Raw genomic sequence first — 19,823 nt, forward strand, 5'->3', positions numbered from 1 at the left:
TATGAGAGGTAGCAAATGCAAACATCTAAATGGCTCATTCCTGTGAACGTAAAAAGAGTAGAAACGGGAATAGAGGCTATTTTTATCTGTGCCTGATCGATCATTAAATAACTTATTGCCTACCTGTTACCTTTGTTACAAATGATTCAGATTTATTTATATTCATAGATGCAGCACAAAGTAGTCCTCTCCAGCTGCCCCAGCATCCTCCGGCAACTCTGATTTAACCCGAACCTAATCGTGGGACAATTTTCAATGATAAATTAACTGACCTGGTACATCTCTCAACTGGGAGGAAACTAGAGCACCCAGAAAAAACCATAACCTTCCACGGGGAGGGCGGATGCTGTAGTTGGGTTAGACATGGGCTTTCTGGGTGAAGCCAGATAGTGGTAGTCGAGTGTTGCCTCTCTGACTGGGGGCCAGTGACTAGTGGTGCGTCATAGGGATCAGTGCTGGGTCCTTTGTTTGTCATGTATTTCAAAGATCTGGATGTTAACATAGTTAACTAGATCAGCAAATTTGCAGATGACACCCAAGTGCAAGGTTGTAGCTGTGACATCACTCAACTAGCTGGCATAGATTGCACCTGTACATGCTCTAATCTCCTTCTCAGATTTTTATCAACAATGGTGATAACGTCAGCAAATTTATAGATGGCATTTGAACTATACCTAACCATATAATCACAGGTATGGAGAGAATACAGCATGTTCCCCTTAAGTTTCTCACCTTTCACCCTTAAGCCCTGACCTCTGGTTGTAGTCCCACCCATCCTCAGTGGAAAAAGACTGCTTGCATTTACCCTGTCTATACCCCTCACAATTTTGTATTTCTATATAGAATCTCATCTCAGTCTTCTACATTCTAAAGAATACAGTCCAACCTATTCAATCTTTCCTTATAACTCAGGTCCTCCAAATCCATCAACATCCTTATGAATTTTCTCTGTACTCCTTCAACCTTGTTTCAATGTTTAAGGGAAGTTTGGATAGGTACCTTGGATAGTAGTCCTTGTGAAAGTCAATGGGAATAGGCAGTTTAAGTCATTTGGCATTGACTAAATGGGTCAGACTGCCTGTTTCTGTGCTGTACAGGTAGCCCCCGAGTTATGAATGTCTGGCTTACGGACAACTCGTACTTACGAACCGAGGAAGGAGAATGCTGTCTGTCATTTTAAGTTGGATCGCGATGCCGTACACCATTTTAAGTCGTTGCTGTTGAATGTGTAACTTTGTATTTGGCTTAAATTTTTCTTAGCAAGATTCACCCTGACCCCTCCCCTCCCCCTTTTCCGGTCTACTAGGTGCAATGAGATCAGCGTCGGGCTCGAGGACGGAGGTTCCTGAGTTCGATCCAGTGACAGACTGCTCCCGAGCGCGCTCTCCATTCGTGCCGAGTTGATGTTGAGCTCGCAACTCGACCTCGTTAAAAAAAAAACACTGCCACCTCTAGTTTAAATTCCCACATGGAATATTGTGGAGGATCAAGTACCCAAACCCAGCACAGCCTCCACTTGTCCCATTTAATCTGTCTCAGTGAGGTGGACTTTGGGACCCGGGGAATTCAGTGCGGTGGTCCTTAGGACCCGCCGCCTGCAGTTTTTCTGTTCCATTGATGGGAAGCGATCACAATCAAAAATAAAGTGGAAATAATAAAGCTTTTGGAAAGAGGTGAAATGTCATCGGCCATTGGAAAAGCGTTAGGCTACAGACAGTCAACAATCGGAGCAATTTTAAAGGATAAAGTGAGAATAATGCAGCATGTGAAAGGCCCTGCCCTGATGAAAACTACAATTATTACTAAGCAACGCAATGGTTTAATCATTGCAATACATATGTTTAAGTGTTTTACATACATAGAAAGGTAAAATATATACTATATACTAAGTCAAACGTTTGACTAACTGACGCTAAATAATACCGGATGTACTTGTTCCGACTTATGTACAAATCCGACTTAAAGATGGACTCAGGAACGGAACTCGTTCGTAACCCAGGGACTGCCTGTACTTCTCTATGATGTCGAAATTGATCCCAATTTCTGAGCTATAATAGTGTCATACTAGCTGCTACACCATCATGGCACCTCATCTGCATTGAAACATAAAGTGAAATGCATTGTTTGTGTTAACAGTCAGCACGCCTGAGGATGTGGTAGGTATCCACAAGTGTTGCCACATATTGCCAATGTAGAATGCGCGGCAGAACACAAAACGGAACATCCCAAGTGATCCCACAGTCACAGTGAAGCAAGCCTGTACCTCTCTCCCACATGCCCCCACACAGAAACAGTCCTCCAAGACCACCTTTAGCCTTCAGCCTCCAGTGACCTTGGAAGTCAAAGGCCTGATGTCTTCGATTCCACATGGGCTCGAGATTTGCAGACTCGGTGCTTTGGCCATCAAACCTTGATCTTTGGACCTCAACTTCTGGACTTCAATCTGGACCTTTAGGCTTCAATCTGGACTTCTGATCTAACTATATGTCTCAAATTTCAGTATCCATCCAAGACTTGCCGATGGTGACTTACCACAGAACTTCACTACTTCTGTATCTGCTGATTTGTACATTGATTTCCTGCTATTGGAAGGCTTACTGAATACTATCAAGTGTTTCCTCCATCTTTAATTATGTGGTAAAGTATATACTTTATCTCCCACAAGAACTTTACACTTAAAGCAGATGATGACGATGATGTGAGTTTCTAAGTTAAAGTAGAAATTTGCTCAACTCTCTTGGGGCAAAATGCTGAATTTTTTTGGGGCTTTTACACTACTATTGATATCCAAGTATATATTGATGCAACTTTTCTATTAAACCAAACTGTGTTGTGGAAGATTAAAGCTCTGTATGTCTTGGTATTGGATTGACAGAACTGCTATCATTTTCTAAGATCCTTGCCAATTGCTTTTTCATATATTGGTACCAGGGGAACAAGTGCTGCCGGGAACAAGAGTGAATCTAGAGAGAAAAAATATATACTTTGAAGCACAAACAGATATTTGAAAACTGTCATTAATTGTGGGAAATATCCAATTTGCTTGCCATCCTGAGCCATGTCAGTGCACTATAGAGCTTTATAGATTTAGTGTTCTGTTGATTTGTATGTGTGATACTGGAACATTTATGCTCCCGTTTGGTGGAACTGGTTGTTCCAAAAAAAAGGAAACCTTTGATAGTTGTTATTTCCACAAATTTAATTCAGAGTAGCAAACACAGAATCTAACTGTAGATGATGCATGTGTTTTGAGCTCCACTTTGCAAATTGTGAGTTGAATATACCCTGCTTAAGAATGGAAAGGTAATACTTTTTCTTTACTATGATATGGGAGCTTGGTACATTTTCATACTTTAAGGCAGGACTTTGGCTCTAGAATATAAAATGCTGGTTAATATACCTTAAACGTCTGTGCTGCTGTTAATTTCAATAGTGATTTTGATCTTGGATATGTGTATAACCCTTGATGTAGTTGCTGTCTGGCTTGAAGCTGGATTTGAAGCTCAGAGCCTTGCTCCATTGATCTGAAGTCAAATTTGATGTAGCTATTGATGATGAAAGTGTAGTTTTAATAAAGCAAGGAGGTGTAATATGTGTTCCATCTTGATTTCTGACTTCTTTGCATCCCCTTCATTAATCTTGTCCCCATTCCCAACTTCAGAGTACTTTGGTATGTTATCCTGATTGACAATTGGATTTAGATTGCAAATTGTCATGTTTCTGTGAGATATCAGTGTTTTTGTATATTCAAAGTGACATTTTAATTGCTAAGCACCTTGGAATATTCCAAGATTGTGAAATGCAGGGTATATGTAACAAAGTTCCTTTGCTTTATCTAAATACATGTATTATCACATGCAACAGCCTGTGAAGCAACAACCGAAAAAGAAGATTGGAGTTCCGGTAATGATGAGTAAATCCATTCCAAGAGTTGTACTGACACCGTTAAAAGTTAATGGAGAACATGTGGAATCTGCTTCAGGTAAGATGACCAGAATGCACGCAATTGTTTGCTCTCAATCACTGGGTCTACATCAATTTTGAATTGTTTCCCCCTTTGAGGGTCGAAATTGTTCAGTTTATTATGATAACGTGCCTCTTCATTGAATTGTCTCCACAACCTAAGGACTCACTTTCAAGAACTCTTCATCTCACATTCTCTATTTATTCTTATTTCATTTTTCTTTTATACTTGCACAGTTTGTTGACTTGCATTTTGGCTGTTTTTTTGCCCTGCTAGGTGTGGTCTTTCATTGATTCTGTTATGGTTCTTGAATTTGCTGAGCATGTCCACAAGAAAATGAATCTCGGGGTTGTGTGTGATGACACACATGTATTTTGATAATAAATTTACTTTGAACTTTTAAAAATTGATTGCACTTTCCAATGTTCACCTGAAAAGACAACAGCTGAGAATTCTGGGTAATAAATTGCATTCACAATTCTTCTAATGCCATTCCTTTCAGAGGTTCCTCAATAGTCGTGCACTGGTAATTTGTGTTCATGTAATAAGAGGCTGACTCTGCTTGCCTAGAAAACAGTGTTTTTGTTCCTGAAAACATTTATTAGTGTTGAAATATATTTATTTTAAAGTTCCAGATTTTTTCCCCCAATAGGAAATCCAGATTTATATCCCTAATTGCTAATTAATATTTTTTTGTCATCTGTTGCATTTTTGTTACTTGTATTGCTCCAGCCACTGTTAACTAACTACAGAAAAAGCCAGTAGATTTTGTTAAAGTGAAATCATTCATGGAATATTGATGTGGTTGGCAGGTCCACACTAGCTGCCTGGAGTTGGTGGTATGCTAGTAATTCCAACTACATAATAGTTTGCAACTAAGCTGTTTGCTAGGATAGTTGAGAGGCAACTTTTAAAACAGGACTGGAATCAATATTGAATAAACAAATGTTTTTTCAAGGACTGACTGATGCTTTAGCATCTTCATGTTTTCTTTATTGATTTAAGTATTTTTCTATTCACACTTACTTGGTGTAATTGAACACAACTTCATTAGTATTCCAGACTAATGCAGTGGTGTTACACTACCCAATGTGATGAGGTATGGAGATTTATGACTTAAAAAATACCAAACTTCTGCTATGGCAGCTTTTTCAATGCAAAATCACATATTATTGACCCTGTCAGACCAAGATAGTATGTCCAACTCAAACTTTGAAGAAACAATGTAAGTCATGCTGTTGTGCTAGCAAGAACCTGGTTTAATATTTTAATTATTTAGTCAATTAAGTGGAAAAATAAAAAAGATCAAGCATAGTGCACATGTCCTTTGATGTTCTGTGAGAGAAAGTAGTCTGCAAATAAATAGGGATCCTTTCATTTCAGAAGAAAATATTGAACCTGGTTCTGCATGTTTGGTCTGAGAACACAGTAAGTCAGGGCTAATTCAATATGTAATGCATGGAATTGCATATATGAAAGGTTTTAACTTTTGAGATGCAGAATCTGACAGCAGTGGATCAGGTGCTCTTGATGCATCCTTTCTGACCTTCCTTCCTATTGAGTTTGATTGACTGCAGGCATTTTTGTTTTGTTAAAATTCTGTTTCACCATTACTAAATCCATGCTTCCTTAAAGAGAAAATACTTCAACCTCAGCTCATTTTTTCCCCTGAACTATGTTAATATTTACCATTTTGACTCTGCAGCAAGCTAATATGTGATGCCCCCAATTAAATAACTGTCTAGTTTATTCTATTTTAATTTAGTTGGAGGTGGCTGTGCTCTATCTGACCCAGCCTTTTCAGTACAGTATTCTTTTGCCTGTTCCTTGTCCCATGTCCCAGATTTCAGTGACTTGGGCCTCATTTGTGTGAATACCTAAGAAGTTGTATGTCACTGGCATAAACAGTCTGGGGCTATATATAAAGGCCTGTATATAACCTACATAGAATTTACTAACCCAAATATAAAGAAATGCTATCTTACCATACTTCTGTCATTTGTGAACTTGCTAATGAAACCTGAAATTTCAGATCCTAGCTAATATATATAGCAACCAGTAAAGTTACCAGCATAGATCTATGTGGAACACCACTGATCACAGGCTTGTAGCTGTAAAAACTCTTCATTGTCACCCTGTGCCTCCTGTTACCAAGCCAATTGGGATCCAATTTGTCAACTTGCTTTCCATCCCAAGGGTGTCATTTTTGAGCCAGTCTCTCATGTGGGAACTTGTCATGAGTTCTACTAAAGCCCATCAACTACATCATTACACTCTGATTAATTTGACTAAATTTTTCAGACATGATCTTCCCCTAAACAAAGCCATGCTGAATTGTTCTGAATAGTCTCTGCCTTTGCAAATTTAGCTTAATCCTATCTCACAAAAGTCACATTCGACTCGTGGGTTGCTTTGTGTCTAAATTGGGACAAGGACTAGAAAATTAAAGGCCACCTCTTCCATTTTGGAACTAAACCGATCATGAAATAAACCTGCTTATTTTTCTCACAACAGACAAGTAGTTACATCTGGGAAAGAACAGACAGGGAGCTAGTAGAATTTCTGAGATCCTACGGGATATTAGAAAAATTGTATGTTATGGATGGCAAAACTCAAATTTCGTTTTGCTGATATTACAGTGCTTGCCCCTCTCCTTCTGTATTCTTTGCTATATTTTATTCTGTGCACTCTTATTCATAATTTGTGTTTGAAGGATAATGGAATTGGACAATTTTTTCAAAGGCGATGAGCCATAGCTGTTTTACTGGGCTGGTTGGTACATGCGTTATTTCATGTTCCCTGAGTATACTGTACAATTTTAAAATTTTTGTCCATGTAGGAAAGTACAAATAATACCAAAGGTGTGTTCTGTAATCGCCTTTTTTCTGTTTATGCCATTTATTGCTATTTAGTTAACCTTGATGGTAATTGTTTATAATGCAGATAAGTTCTGTCTTAAAGATTTAAACGGCAAATTGAATTCCTTTATATATAAAATGCAGGTCAGTGGGCTCCATTGATATGGGCTACTTTTCTATGGTAAATCCTTGAAATTTTGCATTAGAGTAAAGCTCTTACTGGAAAATGGGTAGCATTTTTAACAATGCTTTCACTATGCTTTCACTCATTTTTAGCCTGATGTTTTCAGTGGTCTTTAAATTTTGATGTAGTTTATGGCCTGATGTGATTTTGGTTTTGTAACAGTGTTCAGGCCATAATCTACATAAATTGTTTCTTGGTCAAGATGTTGAGTAGAGTTTGCTTTCAGTGTTTGCAGCCAAGCACACAGATGGTGAATCAAGCAGTGCATCTAATGGTAGTTCCTGCACAGTTACCTCGGCTAGCATTCAGTACAACAGAACAGAAATGAATAAATTTCAGTGCAGGCCAACCCTGAACCGGAAGCCTGGACAACACTTCAGAGCCTTGAGGAGGTCAAGCACAGGTAAGGAATTTTGCTTTTTTTTTTTGTTTGGGGTTTTAAACTTATGTTAAAAGACAGTTGCAAGTTGCTGTAAAAATGCATTAGTACCAGCAGATTATGAAATTACCCCCTTTTTAAAGAATGTACTCAGCACCATACAAGACAAATTACAATGATATGTGTTGACTCGCTATTGATGTACTTCAGAAAAATTCTTGAATTCAGCTTGTCTTGGAAAGTTTCCTTCAATTATTAATTCCTTTCAGTAGCATCAAAGCATCTTGATGTAGGAGGTCCTGTTATTTAGATAAATTATTGTTCAATTTCTTTTAAGATTTTGACAGATGAATCATTGTAGTGGGCCACATGTTTTTTTCATGTTTTCCAGTTGTATATCCTTTCCATTTTGAAATTAATTATTAACTTGTGTCTACCACTTGCATCCAGATCAAAACTTGTTGCATAAAAATATTTCTTCCTTTCTCCAATTTGATACTATTCCCATTTTACTATTTTAAAGTAAAATGTTCTCTTTACAATCCTTGAAGCATAACTACTTATAATTAGTGAGTTGTTAAAAAGGTCACATACAAAATACTGATACTTTAATGTGAAAACAGTAGATTTTACATGGTTTATTTGCTTCATATTCAGCTGCATTGCCAAATGTTTGGAATCCTTTTGATTTAGTTATCACACAGTTCATGCAGAATACATACTGATGTAAAGACGGCTGACTACTAGTTACTGTTGCAGGATCAGATTTTAAAAGCTGCACACTGGCATGAAATGGTGGTGCAGCTGAGTGGAGATTTGAGTCCTGGAATGGTAATTCATCACAGAACTGCTGTTTATTTTCATACTGTCACACCTGCAGTGGGCTGTTAGGTTAATGGATGTCTGGGAGCAGGTGTCCATTCACCAACGATGGCTGCTGCTGGTCGGTTTTTGTGAGGGGATAGAACTGAATCTAAATGCTAACAGTAGCAAAATAAACTCGTTCACAGTTTGTTTTTACAAGTATTTGTGATCTAATCAGTTGTAATATGTTGTATTGTATTACATTGTTCAAGCAGGACAAATGAAGCGAAACAGAGGGGAAGAGATTGATGTCGAAACACCTGGATCAATTCTAGTCAACACAAACTTGCGTGCTTTGATCAACTCTCGGACTTTCACTTCTTTACCACTACACTTCCAGCAGCAGCTGCTGTTTCTCCTGCCGGAGGTGGACAGGCAGGTATGCTTGGCATTTGAAGTAATTTAATTTGAAGATTTGTTGCTTTTAAATTTTTTTAAAAGTGCATTCCTATTTTTAAAAAAACTACACAAGAGCTGTGAACTTGCACTTTAAGATCTTCGTAACACTCCCCAGAGATGTGCCTTTCCCTGTGCCTATCCTACCTTGGTTTAACTTCCCAAAATGCAATACTTTGCCGTTACCCAAGTTAAATGCCGTTTTCCATTCTGTTGTCCACTTTCCCAGTTGATTTACAGTGCCTATAAAATGTATTTACCTCTTTCCCCCCCATTGGAAGTTTTAATTTTTTGTTTTTCAACTATGAATCATAGTGTATATATATTTTGTTTTTTAGACACTGATCCACAGAAAAGACTTTTGTATCAAAGTAAAAACAAATTTCTCTAAATTTATTGTAATTATTAAACACATGATTGCATAAGTATTCACCGCCTTCAACTCAGTGTTTAGTAGACGCACCTTTGGCAGCTGTTACAGCCTTGAATCTGTGTGGATAGGTCTCTGTCAGCTTTGTACATCTGGACTCTGCAATCATTCTTCTTTACAAAGCTGCTGAAGATTGCATGTGGATCGTGAGTGAACAGCCCTTTTCAAGTCCAGCCAGAAATTCTCAATTGATTTGATGTCTGGACTCTGACTTGGCCACTCCAAGATATTAACTTTGTTTTAAAGCCATTCCACTGTAGCGTTGGCTTTATGCTTGGGGTCATTGTCTTGCTGGAAACAAATCTTCTCCCAAGTCGCAGTTCTCTTGCAGACTGCATCAGGATTTCCTTGTGTTTTGCTGCATTCGTTTTGCCCTCTACCTTCACAAGCTTTCCAGGGCCTGCTGTAGTGAAACATCTCCACAGCGTGATGCAGCCGCCACCATGCTTCATGGTAGGGATGGTGTCTTTTCATATGTGGTGTTTCCAAACCTAGCGTTTAGTCTGATGGCCAAAAAGCTGTTTCATCAGACCATAACACCTTCTTCCAGCTGACTTTGAGTCTCCCACATGCCTTCGGGCAAACTGTAGCTGAGCTTTCATATGATTTTTTTTCCTCTTTTGCCACTCTCTTATAAAGCTGCGACTGGTGAAGCATCCAGGCAACAGTTGTTATATGCTCAATCTCTCCCATCTCAGCCACTGAAGCTTGTGCTCCTCTAGAGTTGTCATAGGTCCCTTGGTAGCCTTCCTCACTAGTCCCCTTCTTGCATGGTCACTCAGCAGATTTAGTTGTGCCTCACTCTTTTCATTTCTTGATGATTGACTTAACTGTCCTCCCAGGGATATTCAGTGACTTGGAAATTTTCTTGTATCCATCTCCTGACTTGTGCTTTTCAACAACCTTTTTGCAGAGTTGCTTGGAGTGTTCTTTTGTCTTCATGGTGTAGTTTTGCCAGGATATTGACTCACCAGCAGTTGGACCTTCCAGATACAGGTGTATTTTTACTGCAATCAATTGAAACACCTTGACTGCCCACACAGATGTGACTTCTAAAACCAATGGGCTGCACCAGTGATGATTTTGGTGTGCCATGTTAAGGGGGGGGGGGGGGGGGGGGGTTGAATACTTGTGCAGTCAATTACTTTGTTTTATATTTCTAATTAATTTAGATCACTTTGTAGAGATCTTTTTCACTTTGACACAAAAGAGTCTTTCTTTGTTGATCAATGTCAAAAAAAAGCCAAATTAAATCCATTGTGATGTAATGGTGTAAAACAAAACATGAAAACTTCCGGGGGGGGGGGGGGTGCAGTTGAATACTTTTTATAAGCACTGTAACCTTGGATTACCTCTGTTGCTATCCTCTACAATTCTTTGGTGACATCTAAAAACATTAAAAAAAAAATGCCACCTACATTCTGATCATTAATGTAGAGAATAAAGTGTAGCAACAGTCCCAGTGGTGTTGATTAGTGACCTCCGGGAGTCTGGAAAAACAACTCCCTGCTACCACCTTCTGCTTGTGACCATTGAGCCAATTTTAGATCTGGCTGGCTAGCTAATCTTTCAAACCAGCATGCCCTGAGGGCTCTGTCAGGATTTACTGAAGTCTATGTAGACAGCATTTACTTCCCTGCCTCCTCACTCCTCTTGGTCATTCCTTCAAAAAAAGATAAGGCATGATTTCCAATGGATAAAGTCATGGTGACTTTCCCTAAATGCCTTTCCACATGCAAATAAATCCTGTCTTTCAGAATCCCTTCCAATAACATTACTACCATTAATATAAAAAGTTGACTGGACTATATCCCCGTTTCCCTCCTTAAATAAAGGCACAATATTGGCTGTTGTCCATTCTTCCAGTGCTTCACCCATGAAAAAAAAGGATGTAGAAGTCTTCTACAGATCCCAGCACTTTCATCTGGTTAATCCTATAACATCCAAGGAATGATCTGGTGAAGACCTGAGGATTTATTTGCCCTCATTTTTCAAAATCTCCAACATCTCCTTTGGAATGTTGAATTGCTCCAGAATATCACTGTTTCCTTCCCTGGATTTGCTTGTTTCCATGTTCTTCTCCGCAGTAAATATAGACAAGAAATGTACGTTCAAGATCTCGCCTATCACGTAGACATTTACATTGATCTTAAAGAGGACCTACTAGCTACCTTTTTTGCTCTGAATGTGCTTATTGAATGCTTTGAGATTTTCCTTTACCTTATTTGTCAGGGATATGTCATGGTCCAGTTTTGCCCTCCTAATTTTGTCCTTAACCTTCTACTTGTACTCAATGACTTGCTTGATCCCAGTTGCCTCTACCTTGTTAGGAAGGAAGTACTATGTTCAAGAGCATCAATAGCCCTGGTCCATTAAGGTTCCTGTATTACTTTTAAAAGCCGTCCACTTGTCAGTCATACCTTTTCATTCGAGCAGCCTCTCCCAAGTAAAATAAATTTCTGTCTGATGCTATCAAAATTGGCCTCAACCCATCCCATCCCAAATTAAGGACTGATTGAGAGCCAACACTGAGAGGACAAAGTCTGATAGAGGATGTAGCAACTTTGTGGTCAAGACAGAGCCACTCAAAGCCCCTTTCTGGGAATCTTGCTTTCTATTTATTGACGTATAGTGCTGAACAGGCCTTTCTGGCTCTTTGAGCTATGCCGCTCAGCAGTCCCCAAATCTAATCTTAACCTTAACACTTTACAATGGTCAATTAACCTACCAACCAATACGTCTTTGGACTGTGGGAGGATGCAGAGCATCCAGAGGATATTCACCCTTAATTTTTTTTTGAGGTATTACCTGGTAGCTGTGTCTGTTCAGTGAGGGCTAAGTCTGCCCTTGTAACAGTCTGTTCTATGCTCAACATGTCTGCAAGATCTTTTTCTCAGTACCAAACTGATAATACCAAAACACATCATGCATATTCATTAATTTGGGACAAAACTCTGGGCTGTTTGAGCAGATTCTCCTGCTGCAGGGCAGGAAAAAATATTGTCTACAAAATAGATGACAATGGTTGAATGGTGGAGGTTGGGGTAACTGTTGTATTTACTTGTCCATTGGTGTGAAATAGAAGAGAAACGGGAATCTATCTATATGATCTGTAAAATTTTCAAATTTACCATTGCTAGTCATTTCTCAAATATTCTCCATATTGATTTGAGCTTGATAGCTTCAGTCTGCATGTCAAGTATAATGGCTGCTGCTAATTGAGGTGTAGTTGAGAGAATTACCAGAAACTAAGATAAAATTGCGTTTTGTTACATTAGACTTGTGTACTAATCATACAACTATGGTTGAAGGTCTCAATAACCTTTTTTTAAGCTCTTTCCTCTTGTATTTGAGATAGTTATCCAGTTTTATGTACATCCTTGCTTATTACAAGGTATTAAATTATATAAATATTACCCAATTTTCATTGTAATCAGAGAAAATTCAGAGGGACCCATCAGTAGATTATTGTTAATTGTATAGTTTGTTCAAATAATGAACAGGGGCAGAATGGACAGTTGAATATTATTCTTGGATCTAACTCTTTAAGCTTTTGAGAAGTGAGAGCAAGTATCGCAGATACCATTGCAGATCCAGTCTTCTGATGCGGGATACTTTGTTTTTATCTTTGAATGTTAGCTGGTGCAAAGTGTGAACATGCTAGAAAAAAACGTGCTGTTGTATGTGAATGTCTTGAGCACTGTTCAGAAATTTTCAATTAATAGGATATATTGTTAGTGTCTTAGTTAGCTACCTCAGATGTAAAAATAAGTAGTGTATTTTGTAGAACAACACTTTCTTCCTCTTGAAATATGTTCTGCTTTTTTGTGGTTATGTTAACAACAATGAAATTTTAATTCGGTTCAGTTGTGCATTTTGATGTTCTCTGAAATGGTAAAGCCAGATTCTTTCTTTTCATGTTGATGCACAGATGAGTTGCCAACTTGTGAGACTGAATAAAGTATGAAACATATTTGGGTTTCTTTGTATTTAGAGTTGGGTACATGAGTTTAGAGCCTAATTTTCTGTTCTTTTAGAGAATTAATGGAATGACGCAGAGTACGTCAAAATAGGGAGAGGTTTGATGCCAAATGAAACTGTTTAATTCTTGTTCATATTGTTAAGATACTTCTGCATCAAAGTTTATATAACTGCAAATTTGCACATCATGTTGATTTTCAAATTGAGTAACTTAGTCATTGAATATAGCTTTGTAGACAGTTTCATTTCTGCAAGACTCTACCAATTTTCTGGCAATGAAATGAAAGCAGACAAGAATGCACTTGAGACCCATACTTAATTTTGTTTGAGTGGCTCACAGTATTTAAAAGCTAAACTGCATTTGAGAAAGTAAATTTTATTTCATTTAGTAGTAAATAGGTTTGAGCAAAGCACAATTTGGAGACCATGTTTTAAATGTGGACAGTAAAAGATGTATCAATTGGAATAAAATTGTTGTAATGGTTTGAGATATTGACCAGTGGGTGGCACTGTGATCTGTGACCAAATGAAAACTCAAGATTCTTTGTGAAAACTGACGTGAATGGGTTTTTTATTCCCTTTTCCACAAGGGTTTTCTGTTCTAGTTAGTTGAATAAATTCTCTTTTCTGGGGAGACTAATTGTTTATTGTCACTGTATTTTTCCCCTCTGTCTTTTGGGTCCAAGCAGTAGTAGAGTATGCGTTCTAAATTTATACTTTTCTGCTTTCACAATACCACCAAATTCCTCATGGTGCCAAGTTCTTCTTTATAAATGGCTAATCTTGAGTTGAAATTTGTAAGTTTTGAACACTGCATGCCTTCCACTGAGCTCATTATATGAGCTCCTGATACAAATGAGCAGCTTTGTGGAGTTCTGTGCATTGCTTTGTATTTCAGTACGGATATTTTGCCTGTCAAATGCAGATGCTTCATTAGTGTAGGATTAACTGTCGCTTGACCAAGTAGTGTTCTGATCTCATTTTCATATACAGCCATCTTAAAGTTAAACAGATCCAATAAAAGCAACTAATACCTTTTCCCCCTGACGGTCACACTTGAGTTTCAGTACAACTATGGTAATGAAGATAATATTTTATGAAAATTGTTTGTAGAATGATATTAAATTGCATATTTTGTTAAGCTCCACTCCCACACTTGCTCAGTTGTAACCTAATCATGCACGGTACTGACTGGCAGTCCCTGCCCACACACTTCATGTGCTTTCACAACTGACCTTTTACATGCCTGACATCCACATTTGTTCTCTAGCAATGGGAGATGGGTAAAGTAGTGCAATCAAAAGCAAGGCCCTGACTTTTTCCCCCACCCCCAAAACTTTGCCTAGGTATTTACAACCCCTTTGACATACTCGTAAAGCTTGGGTACCTCTGCGCAAATAAGGAATCAAATCTGGAATTTAATCTTTTAAGGCTCAGCTACTGAAATCTTAATGTTCTGATCCAATGGTTGAATGATTAATTTAAATGTAATGCATTTTGACAGGTGGCAATGTCATGCTAGTTCCAGTGTCATGGGGCAAGAGGGAAAAAAATTTGAAAGCTCAGAACTATGGAGTTTCATGCACCCTGTTTTGTAAAGTAGGGACAGAAAATAACTTTGACATTGACCTTAATGCATCTGCATTATGTTTTCATGTAAATGGTCTGATTCTGTTTAAATTGATTGTGACTTTTCCCATATTTAATGTTGAGTTATCACTAATGAAAATAATTTAAAGCTATTACTTATTTGCTGTACTGACATGTTCCTAAAAACCTAATGAAGGGCTTTGGACTTGTCTTCAGTTTGATTTTAAAAGATGAAATATCCCAGTTGGTGTACTTTTTGTTTTAGTGGAATTGTTTCCTTTCGCCTTTTATAGGTTGGCACTGATGGTATAATGCGGCTCAGTAGCTCAGCTCTAAATAACGAGTTCTTCACCTCTGCAGCTCAAGGATGGAAAGAGCGATTAGCAGAAGGTAATTTTTTTTCTCCTGAAATGCTTTCTTGTTGCATTTTCTCAAGCTACAGTTGAAGAAGTAATATGAGGCATGTTCAGCTGAATCATGGAAGAAAGCTTAAAAATATAACCCGCACAAGCTGTAAATCTGAAATAAAACAGAAAATGCTTGAAATATTCAGCAGGCCAGGCAGGATCTGTGCAGAAAGAAAAAAAAAATTTGGATTTTAGACCCTTCAGTAAAATAGGTTTTTAGTTTAATGGTGTATGTGTTTGTTTCTGTCCATAACATTGGAAAAGTGTTCTTTTTATTTTTGCTTTCCCTGCTTATTCTGTGAAAGATCGGATTGGAAAAATTTTGGCAATGACCCAAATCTGGGACCAAATCAATTCTGAAATTATGCTAAGTATTTGTATAGGATTGTCTACAAAGATCCGTATAGTCAAGTCTATAGTATTTCCAGGTGTGATGTATGGCTGTGAGAGCTGGACTGTTAGTAAGGCTGAATACAAAAGAATCAACACCTTTGAACTTGGATGCTGGAGGGAAGTGTTAAGAGTTCATTGGACAGCAAGAGGATCCAGCAGGTCAATACTTGAAGTACAGCCAGACTGCTCACTGGGAGGCTTGATTATGAGACAAAAGCTCAAATATTTTGGCCACATCATGAAGACAGGATTCCTTGGAGAAGACCCTTGTGTTAGGTAAAACAGAAATTAAAAGGAGAGGACGACAGAGGCTATGATGGATAGATAATATTACTCAGACAATGTGTATGACCTTGGGGATCTTAGGCAGTTTCGAACAAGAAGGCTTGGTGTGCAGGAGTCCATGAGGTCACGAAGGGTCAGACTCTTCTTAATGACTGAACAACAGTATTTGTATTGTGAGATTGATGCAAGTTTGAAATTGGAGTTGAAATCCCTGTTAATTTTTGTTTTGGAGAGGTGTCAAAATTTACCCCATGGGACAGGCTAGAGTCATGTATCCAGGTCACTACCATGTTTGTCACTGCTCAAGGGGTTGTATAAGAATCACCAAAAGATTTTTCCAACACTGCCACCTGCAAAATCAAGTCTCTTTTCCCCCCCCCCCCCCCCCCAACCACCTAAGCAGGTATGTATGTGTCCTCTGCCAACCATTGTGTGTCAGCAAATGTCTCTCTCTAGCAATAATGGATGCAAATTTATTGACGTAAAGTTAGGTTTTCTTTTTTAACCGTAATTTAAGCTCTGAATGCTTTGTAGATGTGGACAGTTCTGAGTTTTAATCTTATCGCTGTGCTCTGATCTTGTATAGGTGAGTTTACACCTGAAATGCAGCTTCGCCTACGTCAAGAAATGGAGAAAGAGAAAAAAGTGGAGCTGTGGAAAGAGAACTTCTTTGAAGATTACTATGGACAGAAGTAAGCACCATGTGTTTGCTAAATATATTTGTGTGTTATGGTATAGAAGTTAGTTTCAGAATTATAGACTTTGGAGGAGATGAACAATGAAAGAGTTCATTTTGTTGAAAACTGCTTTCAATAGAGTGAATGTAAAAGATCTTTAACTTCAAAGAGCAGGGCAATTCTTGGAGGTTTCTTGGTGAATGATAATCCCTGAAAAATTTGACTTTAACAATGGTTGAGTCATTATCCTTTTGTAGTTTCCTGTACTTGTAAGTTACCACAAAATCAATTCCATTTGTAAGACCACAAGGTATGGCAGAATTAGGCTATTTGGCCCATCAAGTCTGTTCCAACATTCAGTCATGGCTGATTTGTTATCTCCCTCAACCCTGTTCTGCCTTCTCCCCATAACCTTTAACCTTTAAAGCCTGACTAATCAAGAGCCTGTCAATCTCCACTTTAAATATGACTTGGCCTTCACAGCCATCTGTGGCAATGAATTTCACAGATTCACCATCCTATAGCTAAAGAAATCCCTCCTTATCTCAGTAAATGTATTTAATTGACCTTGAAGTATTTTGTGTTATTTTCGTACTGCGATCATTTATTCTCAAGGATGTTCTTTTACTTTGTCCTTTGCTTTGTTTGGATTGTCTTGGAAGGGTTCCATGTGAAGGAAAATTGAACACATAATTAAATGTATATGACTGTGGTTTCATTTGCAAAGTGTAAGTGAAGTAACAAGTGAACTGGTTCAGATGGGATTCATGCTGAATGAAGTTAGGGTGGGAATGGAAAGCTCTTTCTGTAATCTTCTAGATCTTTCTAGGTACCAAGTAGGAGAACAGAGATCCAAACATTAGTCATGGGGTAGCAGTTAGAAACAACTGGGGAGACTCTTGGGGAAGTTTAAGTTAATAAAAAAGATTGGCCGTGGACTTGCTAAAGATGATTTGTGGTTTATCAACCTGATTTTAATTATCAATGCTCATGTATTTTTAATGTATAAAATGCTGGCAGAACTCAGCGGGTCAGACAGCACCTGTGGAGGGAAATGGACATGTGAAGTTTTTAAATTCAGATTTGACTTCAGGATTGGAATTTAAAAGGGTGGGGTGGTGATGGCCAGAACAAAAAGGGGAAGGATGACGTGAGATCTGGCAGTGATGGGTGAGGGCAAAAGATAGGCAGGCAGGTAGGGGAGGGAGGAAGTGGGAATGACGGAAGAAGCTGGGAGGTGAAAGATGGAAATGACAAAGGACTGTAGAAAATAGAACTTGAGAGGAAAGGATATTGGACCATAAAATAAAGGGAAGGAAGTAAGGAGGGAAAACTAGAGGGAAGTAAGTATAGATAGTGAGTAGCTCAAGAGGACAGGGGAGAGAAAAGAATATGGGTATAGGTGGCAATGGGATAAGGGAAAATACAGGAGGGGGAGAGAAGGGAGAGGTTACTGGAAGTTTGATTAACTGATGCTCATAATATCAGGTTAAAGACCTCTGAGGTTGAATATGAGGTACTATTTTTCGAATCTGCATCTGTCCTCAACTTGGCACATTCCTTTAGACTGGCATGTTAGTTTGGGAATAAGAAGTGGAATTAATGTAGCTGGCAATACACACAAAATGCTGGGGGGACTCAGAGCTGGCCAGGATTTCCAGCATCTGTAGATTTTCTTGTGTTCGTAAAATAGTTGGCCACTGAAATATCTGGCTGTAACATTATTTGCACAATTTATCTTTTGCACATTGGCTGTTTATTACACTTGTGTACTTTTTCATTTGTTCTATTGTATTTCTTTATTTTCCTGTGAATCCCTGCTGGTAAATGAATCTCAAGGTAGTATATGGCAACATATACAGGTATTCCCCCACTTTACGAATGTTCACTTAACGCCGCTTCGCTTTTACAGAAGACCTACATTTGTATCCTGTTTTTGCATTACAGAGGATTTTCACTTTTACGAAAATTTCTCCCATATAAATTAATGGTTCTTCGCTTTACGCCATTTCGGCTTAAGGAAGGTTTCATAGGAACACTCTACCTTTGTGGGGGGGGGGGGCACCTGTATGTACTTCGATCATTATCCTTTGACTTTGGTAAAGCTGTTCAAGAGTCTCTTCGCTAACCACATGAATATGGAGGAAATTGAAGGATATGGAGAATGCATTGACAGAAGGGATTAGCTTAATTGGGTATTTGATTACTAATTGTACCAAGTTTGGCACAACACTGAGGGCTGCTGGCATATTCCTGTGGTATACTATCCTGTTCTAAAATCTTTACTGGACATAGTAGACCACTACTTGAGGTGCTGTTTCTAATACTGGTTATCCTACTGTACAAAAGGTGTGAAGGTGCTGATAAGATTTGCAGGAATAAGGAATTTCATCTTCCAAGTACAAGGGAGGATGCGAGAGAAGTGATATTTATGGGGAATGATTATCATGGTGGAAGCCTAGTCAATCAGTGTCAATAAGGCACTTGAAGGAACATTTGGATGTTTGCAGGGAGAAAGCAGGGGACTAAGTTACTGTACAAGAATTTGGCATGAACACAGTGGGCTGAATGTCCGCCTATGCCAGCAGGGTTCAAATTCGATTTGGAGATTTGCTGATGGTGTTTTCCATTAGATGCACTCAAGGCACATGCATTGCACATCACACCTTAGTGCGCTTTGCAAATGATAAACTTGCAGCACCAAAAACTGCATGCTAATGGTGGAAAAAGTTTGGTACTTTTTTCATGCAGTGATTATTTAAGTAGTTTTGTTTATGATGGCTACTTTCACCAGGACAGGCGTAGGATTGTTGTGACACGAAGGGATCACCTTTGGAGTGCTTCACTTAGATGCTAATGTTTACCTACCCACCTGATGAGAAAATTATCAAAGGCATCATTGTTGATTTCAAGCATGTCAATCATTCCATCTCTGAGCAATTGGTATTAAGGATGAATTGAAGGTGTGCAAAACAAATATACTTGGTCACTCAATGAAGTAATTTGACTTTTTTCCCCAACAAAATCCAAATTATATTTTTTTTTAGAGATAAAGTTTTTTTTAGTTCAATCAATAAATTTATGTATTTTATCAATATTTACCTTTGGTCTCTGTGAACCTCATCCCTCCGTGCACAGTAAGGTAAATATTAGGCTGTGCTCTCTAAATAGTACATCACCTGAAGAACAGATTGAATAGTTTGGACAGAAATGTCAACCTGTTCTATTTGCATTTTTTGCTATGCAAAATCATTTTTTTGGTAGGGACTGCTGGAGAAATGGATACAGTTTTACAAATTTTTTTTGCTGAATATGTTAGTGTTCTGTTGTGTAACCCATATGACTGAGGCTTATGGTGTCTAATTTCATCACTTTATAAATCAAGAATGTGGAATTTGGTGCTTCTGTAACGCAA

At 38.3% G+C, this 19,823-nt stretch overlaps 1 protein-coding gene across 4 annotated transcripts in view; it reads left to right on the forward strand.

The window, feature by feature from the left end:
- Window positions 1–19,823, forward strand: part of LOC132399854 (polycomb group protein ASXL1-like) — a 90,626-nt gene that overhangs the window by 62,902 nt on the left and 7,901 nt on the right. For 3 of the 4 annotated variants that reach the window (XM_059980689.1, XM_059980688.1, XM_059980686.1), the window contains 5 exons: window positions 3,865–3,982; window positions 7,233–7,409; window positions 8,462–8,628; window positions 14,940–15,036; window positions 16,318–16,423. In XM_059980689.1, coding sequence (XP_059836672.1) covers window positions 3,865–3,982; window positions 7,233–7,409; window positions 8,462–8,628; window positions 14,940–15,036; window positions 16,318–16,423 — 665 coding nt within the window. The remainder of the gene's footprint in view (window positions 1–3,864; window positions 3,983–7,232; window positions 7,410–8,461; window positions 8,629–14,939; window positions 15,037–16,317; window positions 16,424–19,823) is intronic. The other variant, XM_059980687.1, reaches the window with a different exon arrangement.

This window comes from Hypanus sabinus, chromosome 9 (assembly GCF_030144855.1).
Source record: "Hypanus sabinus isolate sHypSab1 chromosome 9, sHypSab1.hap1, whole genome shotgun sequence".
Classification (NCBI taxonomy): Eukaryota; Metazoa; Chordata; class Chondrichthyes; order Myliobatiformes; family Dasyatidae; genus Hypanus; species Hypanus sabinus.